The sequence below is a fragment of the Scardinius erythrophthalmus genome (assembly GCF_964197995.2).
Source record: "Scardinius erythrophthalmus genome assembly, chromosome: 2".
Lineage (NCBI taxonomy): Eukaryota > Metazoa > Chordata > Actinopteri > Cypriniformes > Leuciscidae > Scardinius > Scardinius erythrophthalmus.
In genome coordinates this window covers 10517703-10537233 of record NC_138222.1, presented here as the reverse complement: position 1 = coordinate 10537233, position 19531 = coordinate 10517703, and the positions used below count along the sequence as shown (strand labels likewise).

The following is a 19531-nucleotide window of genomic DNA, read 5'->3' as shown; positions in this document are numbered from 1 at the left end:
AACTTTTTGTGTATTCGTGCTTCAAGTGCGACAAAAGTCATAGGGTGTTGGACCCCACTGATGAACACTCAATTAATAATGTGTCTTTTTTTCTTCAGTAGAACAATAAAGATTTTTAGCAGAAACCGTAGTCCTGATGATTCATATAATGCAAGTCAATGGCTACCGTCACTTTGAGAGTAAAAAAAAAAAAAAACATATACAGGCAAAACAAAATTAAATAAATGTGGAAATAAGTAAATGTATAGCGTAAATAAAAAAATATTCATAAATAAGGAGATAAACGTATAAATACACATTTTCTTATTTATTTATGTGTTTATTTAATTATCATTTCGGTAGCTTTGGCATTCCATAGTAGACCACACAATGACTTGAGCAGCTGGTGAAATGTATTATTAAGCAAACTAAAATTAAAAGCGCTGATTTTTGTCCGAGTGCTGGAGTGCAGAGCAGGCCACTCTGCGCATGCGCGAATCACATGTTGCTCTGTTGTTATTGCTAGTGCTCGTACAGTCAGTGAAGGACAGAAAGCGGCACGCGCGCACACAGGCGAGCTGGATTAGACTCGGACTGGATCTGGCAGGATGACATGCTCAGATAAGAAGACTACACACGAGTCACTGATTAAAACAAACTGTCGCCGCATGCGTACGTTACAGCTGTCGACGGCGCTTTGTGTAAAGACATTCAGCCAGTGTCACGATCGCATCTAGTGCACGCGCAGAGATGGACGCGCATCTGTGGGATCAGCTCCAGGCTGGCAGCTCGGAGGTGGATTGGTGCGAAGGGAATTATCTCATATATCCTGGAATAGCGGAATTTTATAACACGGTACGTCGGTCTGCACTCTCTTTGTTTTGTTTCATGTGCCATATTGTGTCATTTACATATGAGCGGCTGGCAGTTCGAAGTCTATAAACTTTAGGACTGCTTTGCCTGCTCTGCTTAACTTGCATCAAATACGATGTTCAAACATGTTTCTGTCTCTTTTCAGATAAGCAACGTGCTGTTTTTCGTCTTGCCTCCAATCCTCATGTGTCTGTTTCGTCAGTACGCCACACATTTCAACAGTGGCATCTATCTCATATGGACTCTGCTGGTAGTTGTTGGTAAATTTCATCAATCATCATTATTTCCAGCTGTTAAGAGTGACCGTGACCTAAAGGAACTTCTTACACAAGTATGCCCGAGCTCAGGTTTTTCAGCATATAGGAGGTGGCAGTTAGTGAACTCGTTCTTTCTCCTTTTCTGGAATATTGCTAGTATTCAGGAAATAGCTGAGCAGTTCAGGAAGGGCTACTGAGGAAATACGTTATCTCAGTAAAATATTGAGCATTACAGCACAGTTATATATCCGTGGCATGCAGTAGTGTTCTGAAATGTCCTCAGTAAAAAAAAAAAAAATGTTTTTTTTTTTTTTTAAAGAAAATCAAATGCAAATTTATGTCCCAGTTCAGTGCCGGTTCTAGACATCTGGCGGCCCTAAGCAAAACTTTGTGACCCCCAACCCCTTAATCTCTTTTTTCAGAGCAGTTTCACTGTCAACAAACAACAGTGAGTTGAGTTGAAATGTTCAGTAATACAATAAAAAAGAAGAAAATTACCCTACAAAAATAATAAGCTACTATACAGAAATTAAATAATCACATTTAACAAATAAAACACTGCATAGTCTTCACTGAATGAATTCAGTAACCATTTAAACACTATATTTTATTTGTGAACTTATGTTCAGCTGTTCAATAGTCAACCTATTTTCAACTCAGTCATCAAGCTCAGTAAACACTGGCCACAGTGGTTAAAAAGTATATATTTATTTATTTCGAAAATGACCGATCGTTTCGCTAGATAAGACCCTTATTCCTCGGCGAGGATCGTGTAGAGCCCTTTGAAGCTGCATTGAAACTGCAATTTGGAAATTTTAATTCCGAAGTGAGCTAATCCTTTAATTTCACCAAGCTTATTGCTCACTAAAACCTCCCACAGTCATCATGTTTTCAAGCCATTTCAAGTCTGATTTTGACGTGTCATAAAGTCTGATTTTGACGTGATATCCAAGTGGATGAGCTGTTTACTCACTTTTTAATTAGTCTTCCTCATTAACGCAATCAGTTTGTTTATTGAGACTGATTCACGAATGTGGAACATGCACTAAAACAAAAGGTGGGATTTACTGCATGAACCAATCATATCCAATCACAACCAATCATATCCAATCACAACCAATCATATCCAATCATTTTTTGAAGAGGCACTGCCTCCCTTGCCTCCTCGGAGGAAACTTGCTCTGCTCTGGATAAGTGTGACACATTTTTGCCTGGTTTCACAGACAGGGCTTAGATTAAGCCAGGATTAGGCCTTAGTTCAATTAAGACATTTAAGTTGCTTTTATAAACATGCCCTAGAAAAAGCATTACTGGTGTGCATCTTGAGAACAAAACAATGACACTGACATTTTAAGATCTGTCAGTTCAAGTTGGTTTCAGTTAAAACAGCTCAAACATGCATTTTAGTCTGGGACTATCTTAAGCCTTGTCTGTGAAACCAGGGGTTCATTAACCAGGGTTAAAATGACCTCAACCCAGGGTTACAAAGGACATTAATCCTAGGTTAAGGACAGCATGAGTCAATCCCTTGTCATTGGAGCTTTTTGTTCATTTTACAGAAGGCCTCACAGACCACATTTCACTTGGTCTTCTGCAAGATGTGTTAATATTCACATGACCCGAGCACTTCACAAGTCTGCATTTGTGAAGCGTAACATATTTTAAACAATGAAGCTCTATGTCCTTGTCAGTTTTAGGTTTACAAAAACTTCCCTTCTCACACTAGTGTCACCCTGACTGCTTACTGACAACCAGAGCTGCAGTTTTATCAAGCTTCTTCCTTTTTACTTACTATTTGGGGCTGCTTTATATTCTGTCCTGCAACCACAAAGGTTAAGACAATCACTTGGGAAATTGGTCCGGGATTTGTGCAGGAGTGTGACTTGTTCCCAACAAACCGCTGGTGTATTTAAAGCTCGCTGGCAGTTCTGTCTGTGGAGCAGCATGGGAAAGAAGCCAGCTCAGCACAAACACTGCTCTGTACAAATGTCTTCAGAGTTTTTCCGCTCTAAAAGAAGCTGCTGACTTAATTAATCCGGGTGGGATTTTGAATCAAAGTCCTCCTTGCCGTCATATAATACAGTGAGTTTAGTCAAAGGATTAGACACAGACATAGCTGAATTCATTCCGGACAGACCTGCGCTGTTCGCGGCGATGGAGGCATGTTTTAAGAACACTTTGAAGACTTTTAACTGGGATTTAATTGGCAAATTATTGTGTGCTTTTGGATAAATACTGGCTGAAATACGAACATCTTCTAAGAATATAATTAAAATCAAGTCACATTGATTTATAGAGCGCTATACAATACAGATTGTTTTAAAACCGCTACACATTAATAAGCTGAAAAAAAGAAGTACACTTATTTTGATGTGTTGACTAACATACTAAAGCACATGGAGAGAGTATTTAAAAATGTAATAATACAGTATTTATAACTGTATTATGTTATTTGAGATTACATTTAAAGTTAATATATTTTAAATGCACTAAATTGCAACTTCATCATTACAAATACAAATACATGACACAAGTTTCAATAGATTTGACATTAAAATATATTTTAGTTTGCCGTAAATGCTTGTCAAGATAGTCAGCAGTACATTTTAACCATATTTCAAAGACAATAGAAGTAATTCTGAAAATAATATAAAGATCTACTTAGAGTGGTTAAAAAAAGCATTCTTAAAGGGATAGTTCGACCAAAAATGATATTTAACCCATGATTTACTCACCCTCAAGCCGTTCGAGATGCATATGTCAATCTTTTTTCAGACGAACACATTTTCAGTTATTTTAGAAAATGTCTTAGATCTTTCAGTGGTTATAATGTGAAGTTATGGGGTCCACTCCTTCAAGTCCCAAAAATGTGCATGCATCCTTCAAAAAAGCTTCCTACGCTACGTCCTACGTCATACACCAGCATCCATCTCCGTGAACGCGCGTCGACCGCTACCGGAAGCCAGTTATTTTCGTTTATAAAGTTTTAAATATGTATATTTTTACGACAAAACCGCACGGATTACCCTCAGAAGGCCTTCGTTTATCCCCCTGGAGCCGGATGGATTACTTTGTGAAGGATGCATGCACATTTTGGGACTTTACTTCACATTATAACCACTGAAAGATCTAAGACATTTTCTAAAATAACTGAAAATGTGTTTGTCTGAAAAAAGATTGATATAAGCATCTCGAACAGCTTGAGGGTGAGTAAATCATGGGTTAAATATCATTTTTGGCCGAACTATCCCTTTAAGTTCAGCTAATTGCATTTAATATTAATGTAAGCTATAGTAACATGCATTTAACTGTCCGAAAACATTATATTATATATGTGACCCTGGATCACAAAACCAGTCTTATGTTGCACGGGTATATTTGTGGCAATAGCCAACAAAACATTGTATGGGTCAAAATTATAGATTTTTCTTTTATGCCAAAAATCATTAGGATATTAAGTAAAGATCATGTTCCATGAAGATATTTTGTAAATTTACCACCTTAAATATATAAAACATTTATTTTTGTGAATGGATGCAGCACTATCGCCAATAGAAATGGACAACTTTAAAGGTGATTTTCTCAATATTTCGATTTTTCTGCACCCTCAGATTCCAGATCTTCAAATAGTTGTATCTTGACCAAATATTGTCTTATCCTAACAAACCATACATCAATGGAAAGATTATGTATTCAGCTTTCAGATGATGTATAAATCTCAATTTAAAAAAAAATACACATAAGACTGGTTTTGTGGTCCAGGGTCACATATTTAAAATAAACGTATCAGTACTCCTATTAATAATATGCTAAAGTGTAGTTCTTTTCAAGAGAAGTCAATGAAACGGGTTAGGGTTAGGGTTAGTTAGACTCCAAAATTGAACATTATTTAATTAAATTCAGAACATTTGTTTGTTCGTTTTTAATGTACAATCTTACGGCTGTTCTTTAGGTATTGGCTCGACTTATTTCCATGCTACGCTGAGCTTCCTGGGGCAGATGCTGGATGAACTGGCCATTCTGTGGGTGCTCATGTGTGCCATCGGCATGTGGTTTCCCAAGAGATATCTTCCCAGGATATTCCGTAAAGACAGGTGTGCTCTCATATCCACAAGCACACACATCTTGATCTAAATGTACTTGTAGATAGTGATTCTGTACTGCTTTTCTCTTGTTTCTCCATGTTTTATTCCTTTTGTCTTTCCCTGTTTGTCACTAGATCGAGGTTTAAGATGGTCATCGGCATTCTCTCAGGGATCACCACCTGTCTGGCCTTCATCAAGCCAGCGATAAACTCCATCTCTCTCATGACGCTGGGAATCCCGTGCACTGCTCTTCTCATCACTGAGCTAAAGAGGTCAGTGCGCTTGTTGAAACTCAGTATCAGTCCTCTAGTGCTTTCCATATTATCGCATTACATATTTATTGCTGTGCATGTTCATTTCAAGTCACAGTGACAGCTCCCTTTAAATAGCCTTTATATGTCTTTATTTATATTCCAGTCCCTATACGTAAAGCATATTTTAAAGGCAGTCTTGTATATGTAATATGGATCTAATGTATAGGAAAGCACATGGTTTCCAGCTTCAAATTAGCTGTTTTTCCCTATTAGTATTGCTCATTACTAAAGTTAGAGGTTTGTTCACTGAGTTATCTGCATATAGGGCTATGTTAGCGGTACATAGAACTATACTTGCCACTTGTTGGTTCAGAAGGAAAGGTTGTTAGGTTGTTGCTGTTTGCCTGCCATTCTCGCTCTGTCGTTGATAACGTATGATGTCTGCGTGAACAGGCTGCGCAGTGGTATGCAAACATACGTTGACTGATAGCAAACTGTCATTTCGTTTGGACCCGATGCAATGATTAAACGAACATTTTATGGTCCTACGCCTTCCACAGATAATAAAAATCTATAAAAATACTTTTAGACTGCTTAACATAGCGATTGCTATCAGGATATGAGAAGACGTTCAACCAGCATAACAAAAATGGTTCTGTAGAGAATCACCTATTGCACATTTAAAGTAAAACTTTTCATTTGACTTTATTAAGAAATGCTCTTTTTAAAAGTGTACTTAAGTGTGTTTAGAGACATAGTTAATAAAGTGTACTCTCATTAAGTAAACTTAGGTGGCCTTTTATTTAATTAATAATATAGTATCTGCAAGTAGTTTTTTTTAATATATATAATTTTAAGATTTCAATTACACTACAAGTGCACATTCAATAGAGTTAAGCACACTTTTTTCACAATGGGTGAAAGAGGCCTGACTTATGATTTGCACCTGGAAGACCATAAAACAGTAAAAAATAAAAATGAGGGAACGAGGGACCCATCTTGATGGTGAGCCACTCACATTTTCTTCAGAACATCCAAAATGTAGTTTATTAAAGGGATAGTTCACCCCAAAATGAAAATTCTGTCAACATTTACTCACCCTGTTTAAATTTCTTTGTTCTGCTAAACACAAAAGAAGATATTTTGAAGACAGTTTGTACCCAGGCTGCTTTGGGGCACCATTGACTACCATAGTAGAAAAAAAAAAATATTGTAAGTCAATGGTGCCCCAGAACTGTACAGTTTTTCCTCATTCTTCTAAATATCTTCCTTTGTGTTCAACAGAACAAGGAAATTTATAGAGGTTTGGAACAACATGAGGGTGAGTAAATGATTACAGAATTTTCATTTTTGGGTGAACGATCTCTTTAAGTTAAGTTTCAAACTGTCTATTGACCTTTGAACAAAAGTTCAACTAAACAGACAGTGTGGTCATCCTAAAACACAACACCACACTGGTACTTTTTGGTCTTAAAGAGAGTCAATGTGAAATTTGTTCTTTAGCACACATGCTTGAAATCCTCTGGCCTCAGGAAACCCTGTCCAGATATGCATAGAGTTCATTTGCTTTGCTCTGTAGATGAAGAAACAGACTTATCAGCGGCTTCCTGAAAATGAGATGCACTGCTGTGGTTTTCCTGATAGCGTGTCTCTCTGCATTCAGACCAGTTAGATGTAGCTTTATCTTACAGCAAACCATGTATGAGTTTGTAGTTTTAGTTAGGCTATGTACAACAGATCACTGTGTGCTTATACAATAGGAACTAACTAGGAACTGACGCATGACAACTTTCCTCTATTTACAAGAATTAAAACTGAATTTTGTTAAATGTTTCTCAGATATATATGTACAGTGTATATATGTGTGTGTGTGTGTGTGTACAGTATATGTATACTGCACATTAGGGTATGTTTAATTTCAACCGTTCCTGTCTCCTAAAGATCTTGGACTTTGTGCCTCAGTTCCATTGTATCTATTGCTGTTTGTTTTGGCCCTAGTCGTCATGTGTCCTCCTGCTTAATGGACAGTCATAAATTAAAAGGATGCAAAATTCTTTCTAAGGTCAAGATTGTGTTATTAATATCCAGAAAATGTTGTAAAACAAATACAGGAAGTACTACAACAACAGGGCGTTTTTCATGCAGTAATGGTCTGACATGGAATACTTGATTATAATTTTAACTGTAGTGAGTTATTCGATATTACATTTTAACTTAATATATTGCAACACTTTATTTTAAGGTGATGTAGTTACACATTACTGCATGTACTTACTATAGTAGTAACAGTAAATTATGCATAATTACAAATAACTAACCCTAAACCAAACCCTAACCATAACTCTATAGTAAGTACATGTAATTAATTAATATTACTCAGTACTTATGAGTAACTACAATGTTACTACATCACCTTAAAATAAATTGCGACCTTTAAAGGTACTAAATTGCAACTTCATTGTTACAAGTGTGTGATTTACAAATATTTAAATACATGGCATTCAAGTTTCAATAGAAATGACTTTAAAGTATATTTGTTTTTAGATGCTTGTCAGTACATTCTGCAGTACACTTTAACAATATTTCAAAGACAATAGAAGTAATTATGCCTAAGTCCTACTTAAATGTGTCTAAAAGCACTCTAAAGTTCAGCTAATTGCATTTAATATAAATTTAAACTATATTGCAGTCAAAGTGTCCAAAATTACTCTATTTCACACTTAAGTATATGATTTCCGTAATAAGTACTCTTTTTAAAAGCATGCTGAAGTGTACTTAAAGGCTTTGTTTTTCAGTTTGTCTGAGTTACAGTTTGCACTTCCTGTCTCTTAACGCTCTCTCTCTCTCTCTCTCTCTCTCTCTCTCTCTCTCTCTCTCTCTCTCTCTCTCTCTCTCTCTCTCTCTCAGCACACCACCTCACACCACCCCTGCTAGCGCTCTATTTTCATTCTCAACACAGTGCCTTCTGCTTTGTTTTCATCTCTCAAAAAACATTTTTATTATAGCCACTGCACTGATCATTTACAATTATCAAGTATTTATTAATATTTTGAAGTTTATTTTAATTTAAGTTTAAGTAATTTTGTAATCTGCTAGTACATTTTAAATATTTCTGTTTAGCTTTATTTTTATTGCAGTAAGTTGCCATGGGAGGTACTCTATGTAACTTTTTAGCCTGCATTCATTTTGTGAATGTACATTGTTTTGGTTGTGCTTTGGCTCTGCGCGACTGTGCGGATGATTATGGTTCTTTCTCATAACTAAAAAAAGAGAGAGAGATTATCCTACTGCTCATATCCAACATTCACCTTAAGGCTAAAGAGATATAACCAGTTTAGATGGAAAGGATCTCAAGCTGACTAGCTGAAGATGTTAATGTAGCTACACCCATTAATAAACACAGAACTTCCTTGAAAATAAATTCCAGCACAGCGCTACAACAACGCATAATTAAATGACCCTTCACAATAGATAATGCTTTACAATGAGCTCTGTAATGCCGGGTTCAGACTACACAATATTTTGGTCTGTTATGATAGTCACTGTCAATTCATGCGATTTTTGACTCCTAAATTCATGTTGTGTCATGGACAAGAAACATGTCAGACTACACGTTGCTTCCCGACCAATCATTGCTTGCCGTCTTTGACTACGTGTGTGATGTCATTGAGAAGGCGGAACTAGCGACTGACTTACGGAAACAAGAACCTAAACAAACAGGCTACCGAAGCAGTGTTGAACGCAACTTGCACTGACAAATTAAAAATATGTCACTGCCATTGTTTTGTCTCGAGATGTACATCAGTAATGTTTTTTAGTAATGTTTAATCAGTAATGTTCTAAGGCACGTTTATAAAAGCTACTTAAATGTCCTAATTGAACTAAGACCTAATTCTGGCTTAATTTAAGCCCTGTCTGTGAAACCAGGCCATAATCTTTCACATTAAACCACTCTTTGGCAATTGCTACTATTAAAACACTGGGAGAGGGAATGAGATAAGCGGGAAAGTCAGCGTGCTATGATCAACAAAATGTGGAAAAGATTAAAGAACAGCATACACATGTCAAGAGATGTACAGCATACACACGTCAAAGTGACAACGTTTCTCTATTTACAGATATGACTAGATTAAGGGTGGAAATCACCATGGCTCATGATACTATATTATCACGATACTTAATCCACGGTATGATATTATTGAAATTTCAAACATTTTGTGATATGCTGATTGTGATCATATATAGCAATATAATACGATTTATATAAAAAAAAAAAAATCAACTGCAAATGTCCAAAACTGCAAACTTTGTCCACATGTATTTTTATCTAATACGATAAAGTTCTCAGTGCATTCATTTCACATCCATGTCCTTTGTCCCTTCCTTGTTCAATATCCGTCTCTTCCTCGTTTGCTTTCATCAATTCAAAAAGTTTTAGTTTTAATAAACAATAACAACACTTCCACGGCTGTCTTAATTATGGCTGTGCAAGAAACATTCATCTGTATATCTGTTGGTTTGTTTACCATTATAAGAAGAGAGATTTGGTTGGTTGTGTTTGGGCAGGACTGTGAAAATGATCTACAGCGTGATCCCATCTGGGAAAAATCATGACCTAATATCACTCAACATCATTTACAGTTATTTAATGTCAAGCAAACAGGCTGTTGGCCATTTTATCCAATGCTAAATCAGATTTACTGGATATAATCGTGAGTGCAATCACTTATAAAAGTAATAGTACACATCTTCCAAAAGCTGCACTATTTGACTGGTTGTGTGGCGCATTATATTAGTATCATTAAGTTACTATTTTCTGTTTATATAGTTTTTTTATTATATTTATTTGAATTTATGTCTATTATATATATTTATTTCAGTTTGTTGTGTTTAGTTATTTTAGTAAATCAAGTTAAACTAAATGAAAATGAGAAGTGTTGCTGAAATAAAATTATTTTTATTTATTTTATTTCAGTTAACTTTTCTTTTATTTCAAGTTAAAAAATGGTTTTAGTAATAAGACTTTACAATAAGAATCCATTTGTTAACCTTAATTAACTACTTAGTTAACTAATGAAAAATTGAAAAAAGCATGAATTAAATTTAGTTAATTTAAACAATTACTAATACATGATTAAAATCAAAAGTTGTATCTGTTAATATTATTTAATGGACCTGAGCTAACATGAACTAACAATGAATAGTTGTATTTTTGTTAACTAACGTTAAGAAAGATGAATAGATACTGTAGCATGTATTGCTCATACTATAATAACCCTGTTGTTGAAGGAAGTTTAAATATGAACAGTAGCACCTGTTAATCAAACACATCCTGCTTGTGTTTATAATGTCTGTAGGTGCGACAACCTGCGTGTGTTCAAGCTGGGTCTGCTCTCGGGTCTGTGGTGGACTCTCGCACTCGTGTGCTGGATTAGTGATCGCATTTTCTGTGAGATGTGGTCATCTGTCAACTTCCCATATCTTCACTGTGCCTGGTAAGTGCACTTGTCACATCATATATAGCACCTAGTGTGCATGCTCAGTGTGCTGCACATACAAGTAAGCCACCGTGAGCATTGTCAACACATTGCAACATTGCTTTACTCTATGTACTTTTCCTGTAGAGCAGGGTTTCCCAAACTGGTGTTCGTGAGTGAAGCGAGGGGGGTTATTAAATCACAAAAGTGAAAAATTAAAATGAATAAATGAATAAAAAAAAAATGCATGTCATATGACCATTAAACAAGATTTGAGAACCGTGAATGTGTCGTTGAATTAGTAAAGTTAAATTCTTTTTAGTAAAGTTTACATTTAGTATATGTCAAATGGGGTTCAGCTCAAAAAAAAGTTTGTAAATGTTAATTACCAATCCAGTTGAACATGAATGCAGTTTAGGGTTATTATATTACTAAAATTAAAACTAGAACTAAAACCATGAAAAACATTTTCATTACTGTAACTGAAATAAAAAAAATATATATATTTTTTTTTATTTCAATTAGTTGCCAAGGCGACCTTATTCATTTAGTTGAACTTGATGCACTAAAACAACACATTAAAACTGAAATAAAAAATTATACAGACATCTTTTTAAAACCAAAAAATATTAAGAATGTCAAAACAGAATGACAAAAACATCAACTGAATGAAAATGAAAATACAAAAATTAAAACATTCAAAAAAATTATAGAATTATAATATTTTTTTTATATATTAAATAATTAATATAAAATAAAATTGTATCTAAATGATATTAAAATAACACTGATGTACTTTAATAAATGTAATACAGAATACCTTATTCAACTTTAAAAAAAATTCCCAAAGCTTCTATTTTTGTACTTAACATTTTCCACCTACATTTAAACGGATACACTGTAAAAAATATAATTTTTAAATAAAAGACGAAGAAAATACGTTTCAGTCTTTCTACTTCAAAATTTCATATTTAATTCAATGTTTTACTTGCATTTTCTTTGTAATTATTACTGAAGATTCTGAGTAAAAACTGTACATTCATAAGTAAATTCTACACCACTCTTTTTCCCAGCGTAGTTCACCCAAAAGTGAAGATTCTGAAATGTTTGTAAACTGAAAACGTTATGTCTCATATAACTGTACAGATTTGTGGGCTGAGAAAAAAAATCAGTAAATTAATATTATTTGTTTGTTGTTATAATATATAATTTGCTGTACATTTCTCCCCTTTATGCATCTGTTTATAGGCATATCCTCATCTGCTTGGCGTCCTACCTGGGATGTGTTTGTTTTGCTTATTTTGACGCGGCGTCTGAGGCTCCAGAGCAGGGGCCCGTTGTCAAATTCTGGCCCAGCGAGAAATGGGCTTTTATCGGGGTGCCATACGTCACTCTTCTCTGTGTGCACAGGAAGCCCTCTATTAAGGTGACTTAACCTGTGCTTCCTAAGGTGTCTGACTACACTTCAATGCACTTTGTTATAGACATTCACACAAAGGAGAATCTTGTTTTTGCATGTGGATTTGTAAGGTTTTGTTTTTGGAGGAGGATTCAGAGTATTTAGTGTCTTAACAGCACAAATAAAGCTTTAAGTTTACTTTGGGATAATTTCTGAGTGATCCAGGATTTCAACTATACATGGTGTTATACTACCTGTCTAAAGTTTGGAATAATTAAAGATTGTTTTAATGTTTTTGAAAGAAGTCTCTTCTGCTCACAAAGGGTGCATTTATGTGATAACTGAAATAACTGTTTGAATATATTTGAAAATGTAATTTATTCCTGTGATACAAAGCTGAATTTTCAGCATCATTACTCGTATTCAGTGTCACATGATCCTTCATCATTCTAATATGCTGATTTGATAGCCTGGCAAGCCAGACCTACATCAAGATGTTAGGTCTGGCAACTCACCATAGACACGGCTCAATCCGAGGGGCGGGATAAACGGCTGTCTTTCAGATTCCCTCTGCACGCAATAGGACAGCGCTTCAACCAACCAGAGCGTTTTCCCAACAGCGGAGCTAACGTTAGTTGATAGATTCAACTTTTGAATCTGGCCGGCAAAACTATGAACACATCTTCCTTTTTAAAGAATGACTTAAGTGCCGTTCTTTGCTCTTTTCTCAAAGAAAAACTTAACTCCAAGTCCTCCAGAGTCGCGGCCAAAGCCGATTCGAAAGACTGTTCGCCAGCAGCAGCCGCCATTCTTTATTTTAAAGTAACAGGGAACCGTCGCAACTCTGTCGTCATTATGTTAAGCCCGCCCCGCCTACTCTATACACGATGTGATTGGCCTGACCCAATTTAGGTTTTTACAGCTCCGAAAGTCAACGGAGAGTTGCTAGACTACCCTGGCTGCAAAATATATTTTGCTGCCGCTAGATTTCTAGGCTGCTGATTTGATGCTCGAGAAACATTTCTTATTATAATCAATTTTGAAACCAGTTTTTGCTGGTTAAACGTTTGGGGGTTAGTAAGATAAAAAAGTAAAAAAATAAACTTTTATTCAGCAAGGATGCATTAAATTGATCAAAAGTGACAATAAAGTCATTTATAATGTTACAAAAGATTTCTATTTCAAATAAATGCTGTTCTTTTGAACTTTATATTTATCGAAAAAATATATTATTTTTTTCCACAAAAATATTAACCAGCAAAAACTGGTTTCAAAACTGATAATAATTAGAACCATGGCTAATAATTGGTCATCAGTTAATTTAAATTGTGCTAATATTTTTCAATATTACTTTTTTTACTGTATTTTTGGTTAAATAACAGCAGCATTGGTGAGCAGAAGAGACCTCTTTCAAAAACATTTAAAAAACTTGATTCTTCCGAACTTTTAGCCTGTAGTTTATATAAGAAATAAAATGGGGATTTTTAAAGCAGATGTGCACACTAGCAATTGAGGCTGAAATTAAATATGATAATAGTAATGTTTTTTGTACATTAACATTGTTAAAATCTTATTTAAACTTCACCTATAATAAGGCAGCACAGCCATAGATTAATATTATATAACTATGTTAACACAAAGCATGTTTTTTCTCAGTACTTCTGCTAGTTACATTTTTTGACATAACAGTGTATACATTTAAAATGAAAAGGTGCACTAAGTGTTTTTTCTTTGTTTTACTGGCTGATATGACAATGGTCTTGGACTTTATACTGAATCTGACACCTAGAGGTGTGGATGGAAAAGAAAAAGTTGTAGAAATTCTCTATTCACAAAATTGTTTTCAATAATATTCATTTATCAACAATTCATTTATTTCTATTCAGGAGGAGGTTTTATTTTTTACCGTTGTATTATTCAGCTGGTCATGTGATCCTGCAACCTGCCTTATTAACAGCTTTACTAAGCCACTGACAAGACTGGAGTCTTTATCTCATGGTACATCATTTTAAACATATTTGCCAAAAGAGCTAATAATACATTTAGGTTTAAAACTTTAAGTGGAAACAAATGACTTAGTGCACCTTTATTATGAATTGCTGTAGGACACACAATCATCTTCACCAACAGTCAGTTAATACAGGAAAAGGCCTGATACCTCTATGCTGAGTTTATGATGTTAATGTTTAACGCAGTGTAAACTGGATGTTTTTATCTAGATATTTTAAGCTATGTTGCACTACTGTGAAAATGAATGGAGTGTATTGGACAGAAGACTTTAAAACTGCATGAAAATAGTTTGGTGAACTAAATGTAAAGGAATGTCTTGAGAATGAAAGTTTGTCCTTTACTGAATGTTTTCAGATAGAAATGTATATATTTATATATAGCCTATTGTTAGTATTGCCTTCTCATTTGACCTTTTATTTCCTCACTTAGTCTAACCTTACATTTCTGTACAAAGGCCTTTGCAGTTTGTATCTTTATCTGTCAAAGAACAAATTGCCATTGATCGATAGATCATGAATTTGTACTGCAAAATAGAGTGGTGCAGGTATGATGTCACTTTGTAGGCCAATCGACAGTTAGCATCACACTGGTTCCCTCAACAAACTTTGTCCATAGGCTTTTGGATTATTGCAAAAAAACAAACTTTGTGATCAACAAAATTTATGATACTCACAGGTTTTGTCCAGATGAACACAACTTTTATGAATTTTGAAGCCTAAATGCAGTTTCCAGAAGTTAAAAGCTAAAGGAGGCTATAAACGAACGACAACACGGTCGCTCGACTTCAACGTCACCATCACTAAGCTTCCGACAACTCTTTCAGTATTTATCTAAAAACATTTTCCCAGAACGTTTGCATAAGAATAGTTTATGAGCACATTTATAAGCACAACGATGCTGTAAAAGCAGATTGATCTTAGCTTTTCAGCGTTATGATGTTTAATCACCTCGACAGCCTCTGTAGTCGCATTTAGCCACTTGTTAGCAACCACCTTTTTCAAGACACATAACAGCTTAAAAGAATCACTCGTAGGGTAGTACAGATTTTATGTTGTAGAATAAAAAGTGAAAGTGTCTTGAGCTCGTGTTCACCACAGACCTTATTTCAGCCATTTAACCGAAACCCCATTCAAAAAACCCATTGACTTCGGAACGATGGAACCGGAAGTGCTAAAATGCTAACTCGCTTCCATGTTTTGGAACTGCACCACTCTATATAATCTAATTAAATAATGGGTGTCCAATCCTGCTCCAGGAGGGCCACTGTCCTGCTGAGTTTAGCTCCAACCCCAATTAAACACACCTGGACCAGCTGATCAAGATCTTACTAGGCATACTAGAAACAGACATGATTTTATTATTGGAAGATACGAGGGTCCGTGGCTCTACCATTGGAGAAAGTGTAACGGCTAAATTGGATCACATGTGCCTTGATGACCAATCACATTACAGCCTTGACGTCATTGAATTCCAGGCAACAGTCAATCACTGTTTGCAGATGCTATAGAAATGAATGAGAAATGCCGTGAACTGAATCATACCTGTCGCGCAATTGTCCGTAACTTCTCTTATAAAACAGCATTTTTTTTCAGCGTAAATTCTAAAAATAGATAACAGGGTTCCCACGGGTCATGGAATTTCTGGAATGTCATGGAATTTTAAAAGGTCTATTCCAGACATTGAAAGTCAGGGAATTTTATATATTTTTTGTCCAAGTCATGGAATATCAGGGAATTTAGTTTGTTGCTTTAAATTTTAGTTTCCATTTATCAAAATTTGAAAAAAAAATGTATCGCGCTGTTTCACACATCTTTCTGTATTGTGCCTATTTTGAGCGCCATATTTATTCCCTTGCCGCCCAATTGGAAATCACTTAGTTAACAGGTACAGGTGACTGCATTCGACTAAGGCAAAAATGCCAGGAAAATGTAAATTTCAAGAGCTTTGGCTACAAAATGAACAATTTAAAGACTGGGTGTTAAAAGTAGACGACAGAAAAGCTAAATGTAAAAATTGTAAAACTACTATTGAGCTATCAAATATGGGTGAGGGTGCACTTCACAGCCGTTCACATTTTGCCGTTCATTATAGGTCATGGAAATTCATCTTTTTAGTCAGTGAAAGTCAGGGAAAAGTCAGGGAATTTGACACTTGGTTTAGAGTGGGAACCCTGTGATAAATCGTAAACATTGTTTAACAGCAAATATATTGAAGAATAGCCAATGTGCTGTCGACTCTATTGCTTATTGTTATTAAATAAGCTATTTCCTCACGAAAGCATCTTATTCAGCGTAGTGAAGCCTGTCCTCCATTGTCAACAACGGCCTCTTGTTCTTCCCTGCCTACCACAGTATTAGCAGGCGCTGCGCTTTTTTCGGCTAAGGTTGCAGGCTTGCCTTCAAGTGAATTGCTAGAAACATCCTGGCATGTGTGTTGAGGCAAGTTGGAGCTAAACTCTGCAGGACCGTGGCCCTCCAGGAGCAGATTGGTCCCCTGATCTAAATGATTTATTGAAGGATGAAATACCAAAAACACAGTATGCAATAAAAACACAAATTCAGTTGTGGTTTATACACAATTGACACATTCTATGACTTCTTGCTGCTTTCTTCCAATGCCACAAAATTGCATCAATATTTAGAGAAACTGAACAGTTTCTTAATGTTTTTGCCACTTATCCAGGGTTTTTTCAAGGAGCAGCAGAGAGATTTTGTATTTTTGTGTAACTTTCTGCTCAAGCAATGCACAATATGTACTGTAAGCCATTCAATGGCTATAACTTGTGTGAATATATATGTGTGTGTGTGTGTGTGTGTGTGTGTGTCTCCTGGACCCAGACGCAACCCAGGGACCAAGTATACAAAGACTATTTATTTTTGCGATAACCAATTAATAATTTTGTAACTACCACTGATTCATGATTTTGTAACCAAATGAGTTTGTATTTTTACACTGATTTAATAAAAACATGCTGCAAATTAACACGTTTGAACAGTGCATGTCTTTCTTAATATGTTCATGCTGAAACAAGCAACCTAACCTTATGCACATTCCCTTCTAAAAACACTTTCTAACATTGACATGTACTGACCCCTTGAATAATGTACCAGCTTATTTTTGAGTAGAAGTATAAAAAGTAGTGTTTTAAAATATTGAGCTACTCCCTAAAAAAGTAACTTTGCCTTACTAAGTTACTTTTTATGGAAAGTAATGCATTGCATTACTTTTTCTCACCTGGGCTGGGCTTGATTTGTTTTATAATAACAAAAAAAGTTCTGTTTATGGCAAATGTAAAGACCCTTTCACACCAAGGGTGCTTTTCAATACTCAAATATATGTTTCCTTGCTCCTCCGTCCTCCAGCCCGTGACCTTGAAACCGATTAAATTCAGCCATCTTGAAGGACATCTCAGTTCTTTTGCACCACGAGGAATGAGGAGCGAGGAAGCTTCCTGAGGAGTCATGAGCGAGGAAACATAGTACCTCACGAAAGTGAGTACACCCCTCACATTTCAGCAAACATTTTAGTTTATCTTCTCAAGGGACAACACTATAGAAATGAGACTTGGATATATTTTAGAGTAGTCAGTGTGCTGCTTGTAGAGCAATATTTACTGTCCTCTAAAAATAACTCAACATACAGCCATTATTGTCAAAATAACTGGCAACAAAAGTGAGTACACCCTGAGTGATAATAGCTGTACGTCGTTTAACCATGCAAAGCCACATGTCCTATTCATCATGTTCATGTTTTTGTCTGCTTGACAGGACCATACAAATTTGTGTATATTGTATTAGAGCAGTTAACATTTGTGCTTTGAGTACAATTCTCTCATACTGACCGCCGGATGTTCAATATGGCACCTCATGGCAAAGAACTCTCTAAGGATTTGAGAATTAGACTTGTTGCTCTCCACAAAGTTGACCTAGGCTATAAGAAGATTGGTAACACCCTGAAACTGAGTTACAGTACAGGCCAGGGTCATACAGAGGTTTTCCAAGACGAGTTCCACTTGGAACAGGCCTCGCGAGGGTCGATCAAAGAAGTTGAGTCCTCAGAAGCTGTCTTCAAAAAACAGACGCATGATCGTGCCAGCATTGCTCCAGAGGTTACAGAAGCGGAAGGTCAGCTTGTCAGTGCTCAGACCATACACTGCACACTGCAACAAGTCGGTTTGCATGGCCGTCGTCCCAGAAGGACGCCTATCTGAAGCTGGCTCACAAGAAAGCCGGCAAACACTTTTCTGAAAGCAACCTGTCCAAGAGCATGAACCACTGGAACCATGTCCTGTGGTCTGATGAGACTAAGATGAACTTGTTTGGCTCAGATGGTGTCCAGCATGTGTGGCGACGCCCTGGTAAGGAGTACCAAGAAGACTGTGTCTTGCCTAAAGTCAAGCATGGTGGTGGTAGCATCATGGTCTGGGGCTGCATGAGTTCTGCTGGTACTGGGGAGCTGCGCTTCATTGAGGGAAACATGGATTCCAACATGTACTACGACATTCAGAAGCAGAACATGATGCCCTCGGCATGATAACGACCCCAAACACACCGCCAAGATGACAACTGCCTTGCTGAGGAAGGTGATGGAGTGGCCAAGTATTTCTCCAGACCTGAACCCTATTTAGCACCTGTGGGGCGTCCTCAGGCGGAAAGTGGAGAAGTGCCACGTGTCTAATATCCAGCAGCTTCATGATGTCATTATAGAGGAGTGGAAGAGGATCCCAGCAACAACCTGTGCAGCTCTGGTGAACTCCATGCCTAGGAGGATTAAGGCAGTGCTAGATAACAATGGTGCTCACACAAAATATTGACACTTTCGACATAGTTTTGACATGTTCACTTAGAGTGCACTCACTTTTGTTGCCAGCTATTTTGACAATAATGGCTGTATGTTGAGTTATTTTCAGAGGACAGTAAATATATACTGCTATACAAGCAGCACACTGACTACTCTAAAATCTATCCATGTTTCATTTCTATATTGTCCCTTGAGAAGATATACTAAAATGTTTGCTGAAATGTGAGGGGTGTAGTCACTTTTGTGAGATACTGTAGGTGTATCTGTCCCTCGCATACTAAGGGTGTGGGGCTAAGACGCCAGGAATGCACAAAGGCTCAGGCTGAAGGAAATGCAAACTCATGCCTGTACAGTAGAGGGAGCATCTCAAATAAACCTTTCAGCTCTGTTGCATTTT

General features: G+C 36.3%; 1 protein-coding gene across 2 annotated transcripts; it reads left to right on the top strand.

Annotated features, from left to right (window-relative positions):
- Window positions 1-443: 443 nt before the first annotated feature.
- On the top strand, window positions 444-16920 carry acer2 (alkaline ceramidase 2). 2 transcript variants are annotated; one of them, XR_014029689.1, is made up of 7 exons: window positions 444-834; window positions 998-1112; window positions 5062-5203; window positions 5329-5466; window positions 10806-10943; window positions 12174-13083; window positions 16813-16920. XR_014029689.1 is itself a non-coding variant. In XM_081359283.1 (6 exons), the coding sequence occupies exons 1-6, from the start codon at window positions 730-732 to the stop codon at window positions 12358-12360; spliced, it is 825 nt and encodes a 274-aa protein (XP_081215409.1). In that variant the 5' UTR covers window positions 444-729; the 3' UTR covers window positions 12361-14655. The 2 variants fall into 2 exon arrangements, 1 of the variants encoding a protein (XP_081215409.1); XM_081359283.1 differs by lacking the exon at window positions 16813-16920 and having other exon boundaries at window positions 12174-14655.
- Window positions 16921-19531: the final 2611 nt, after the last annotated feature.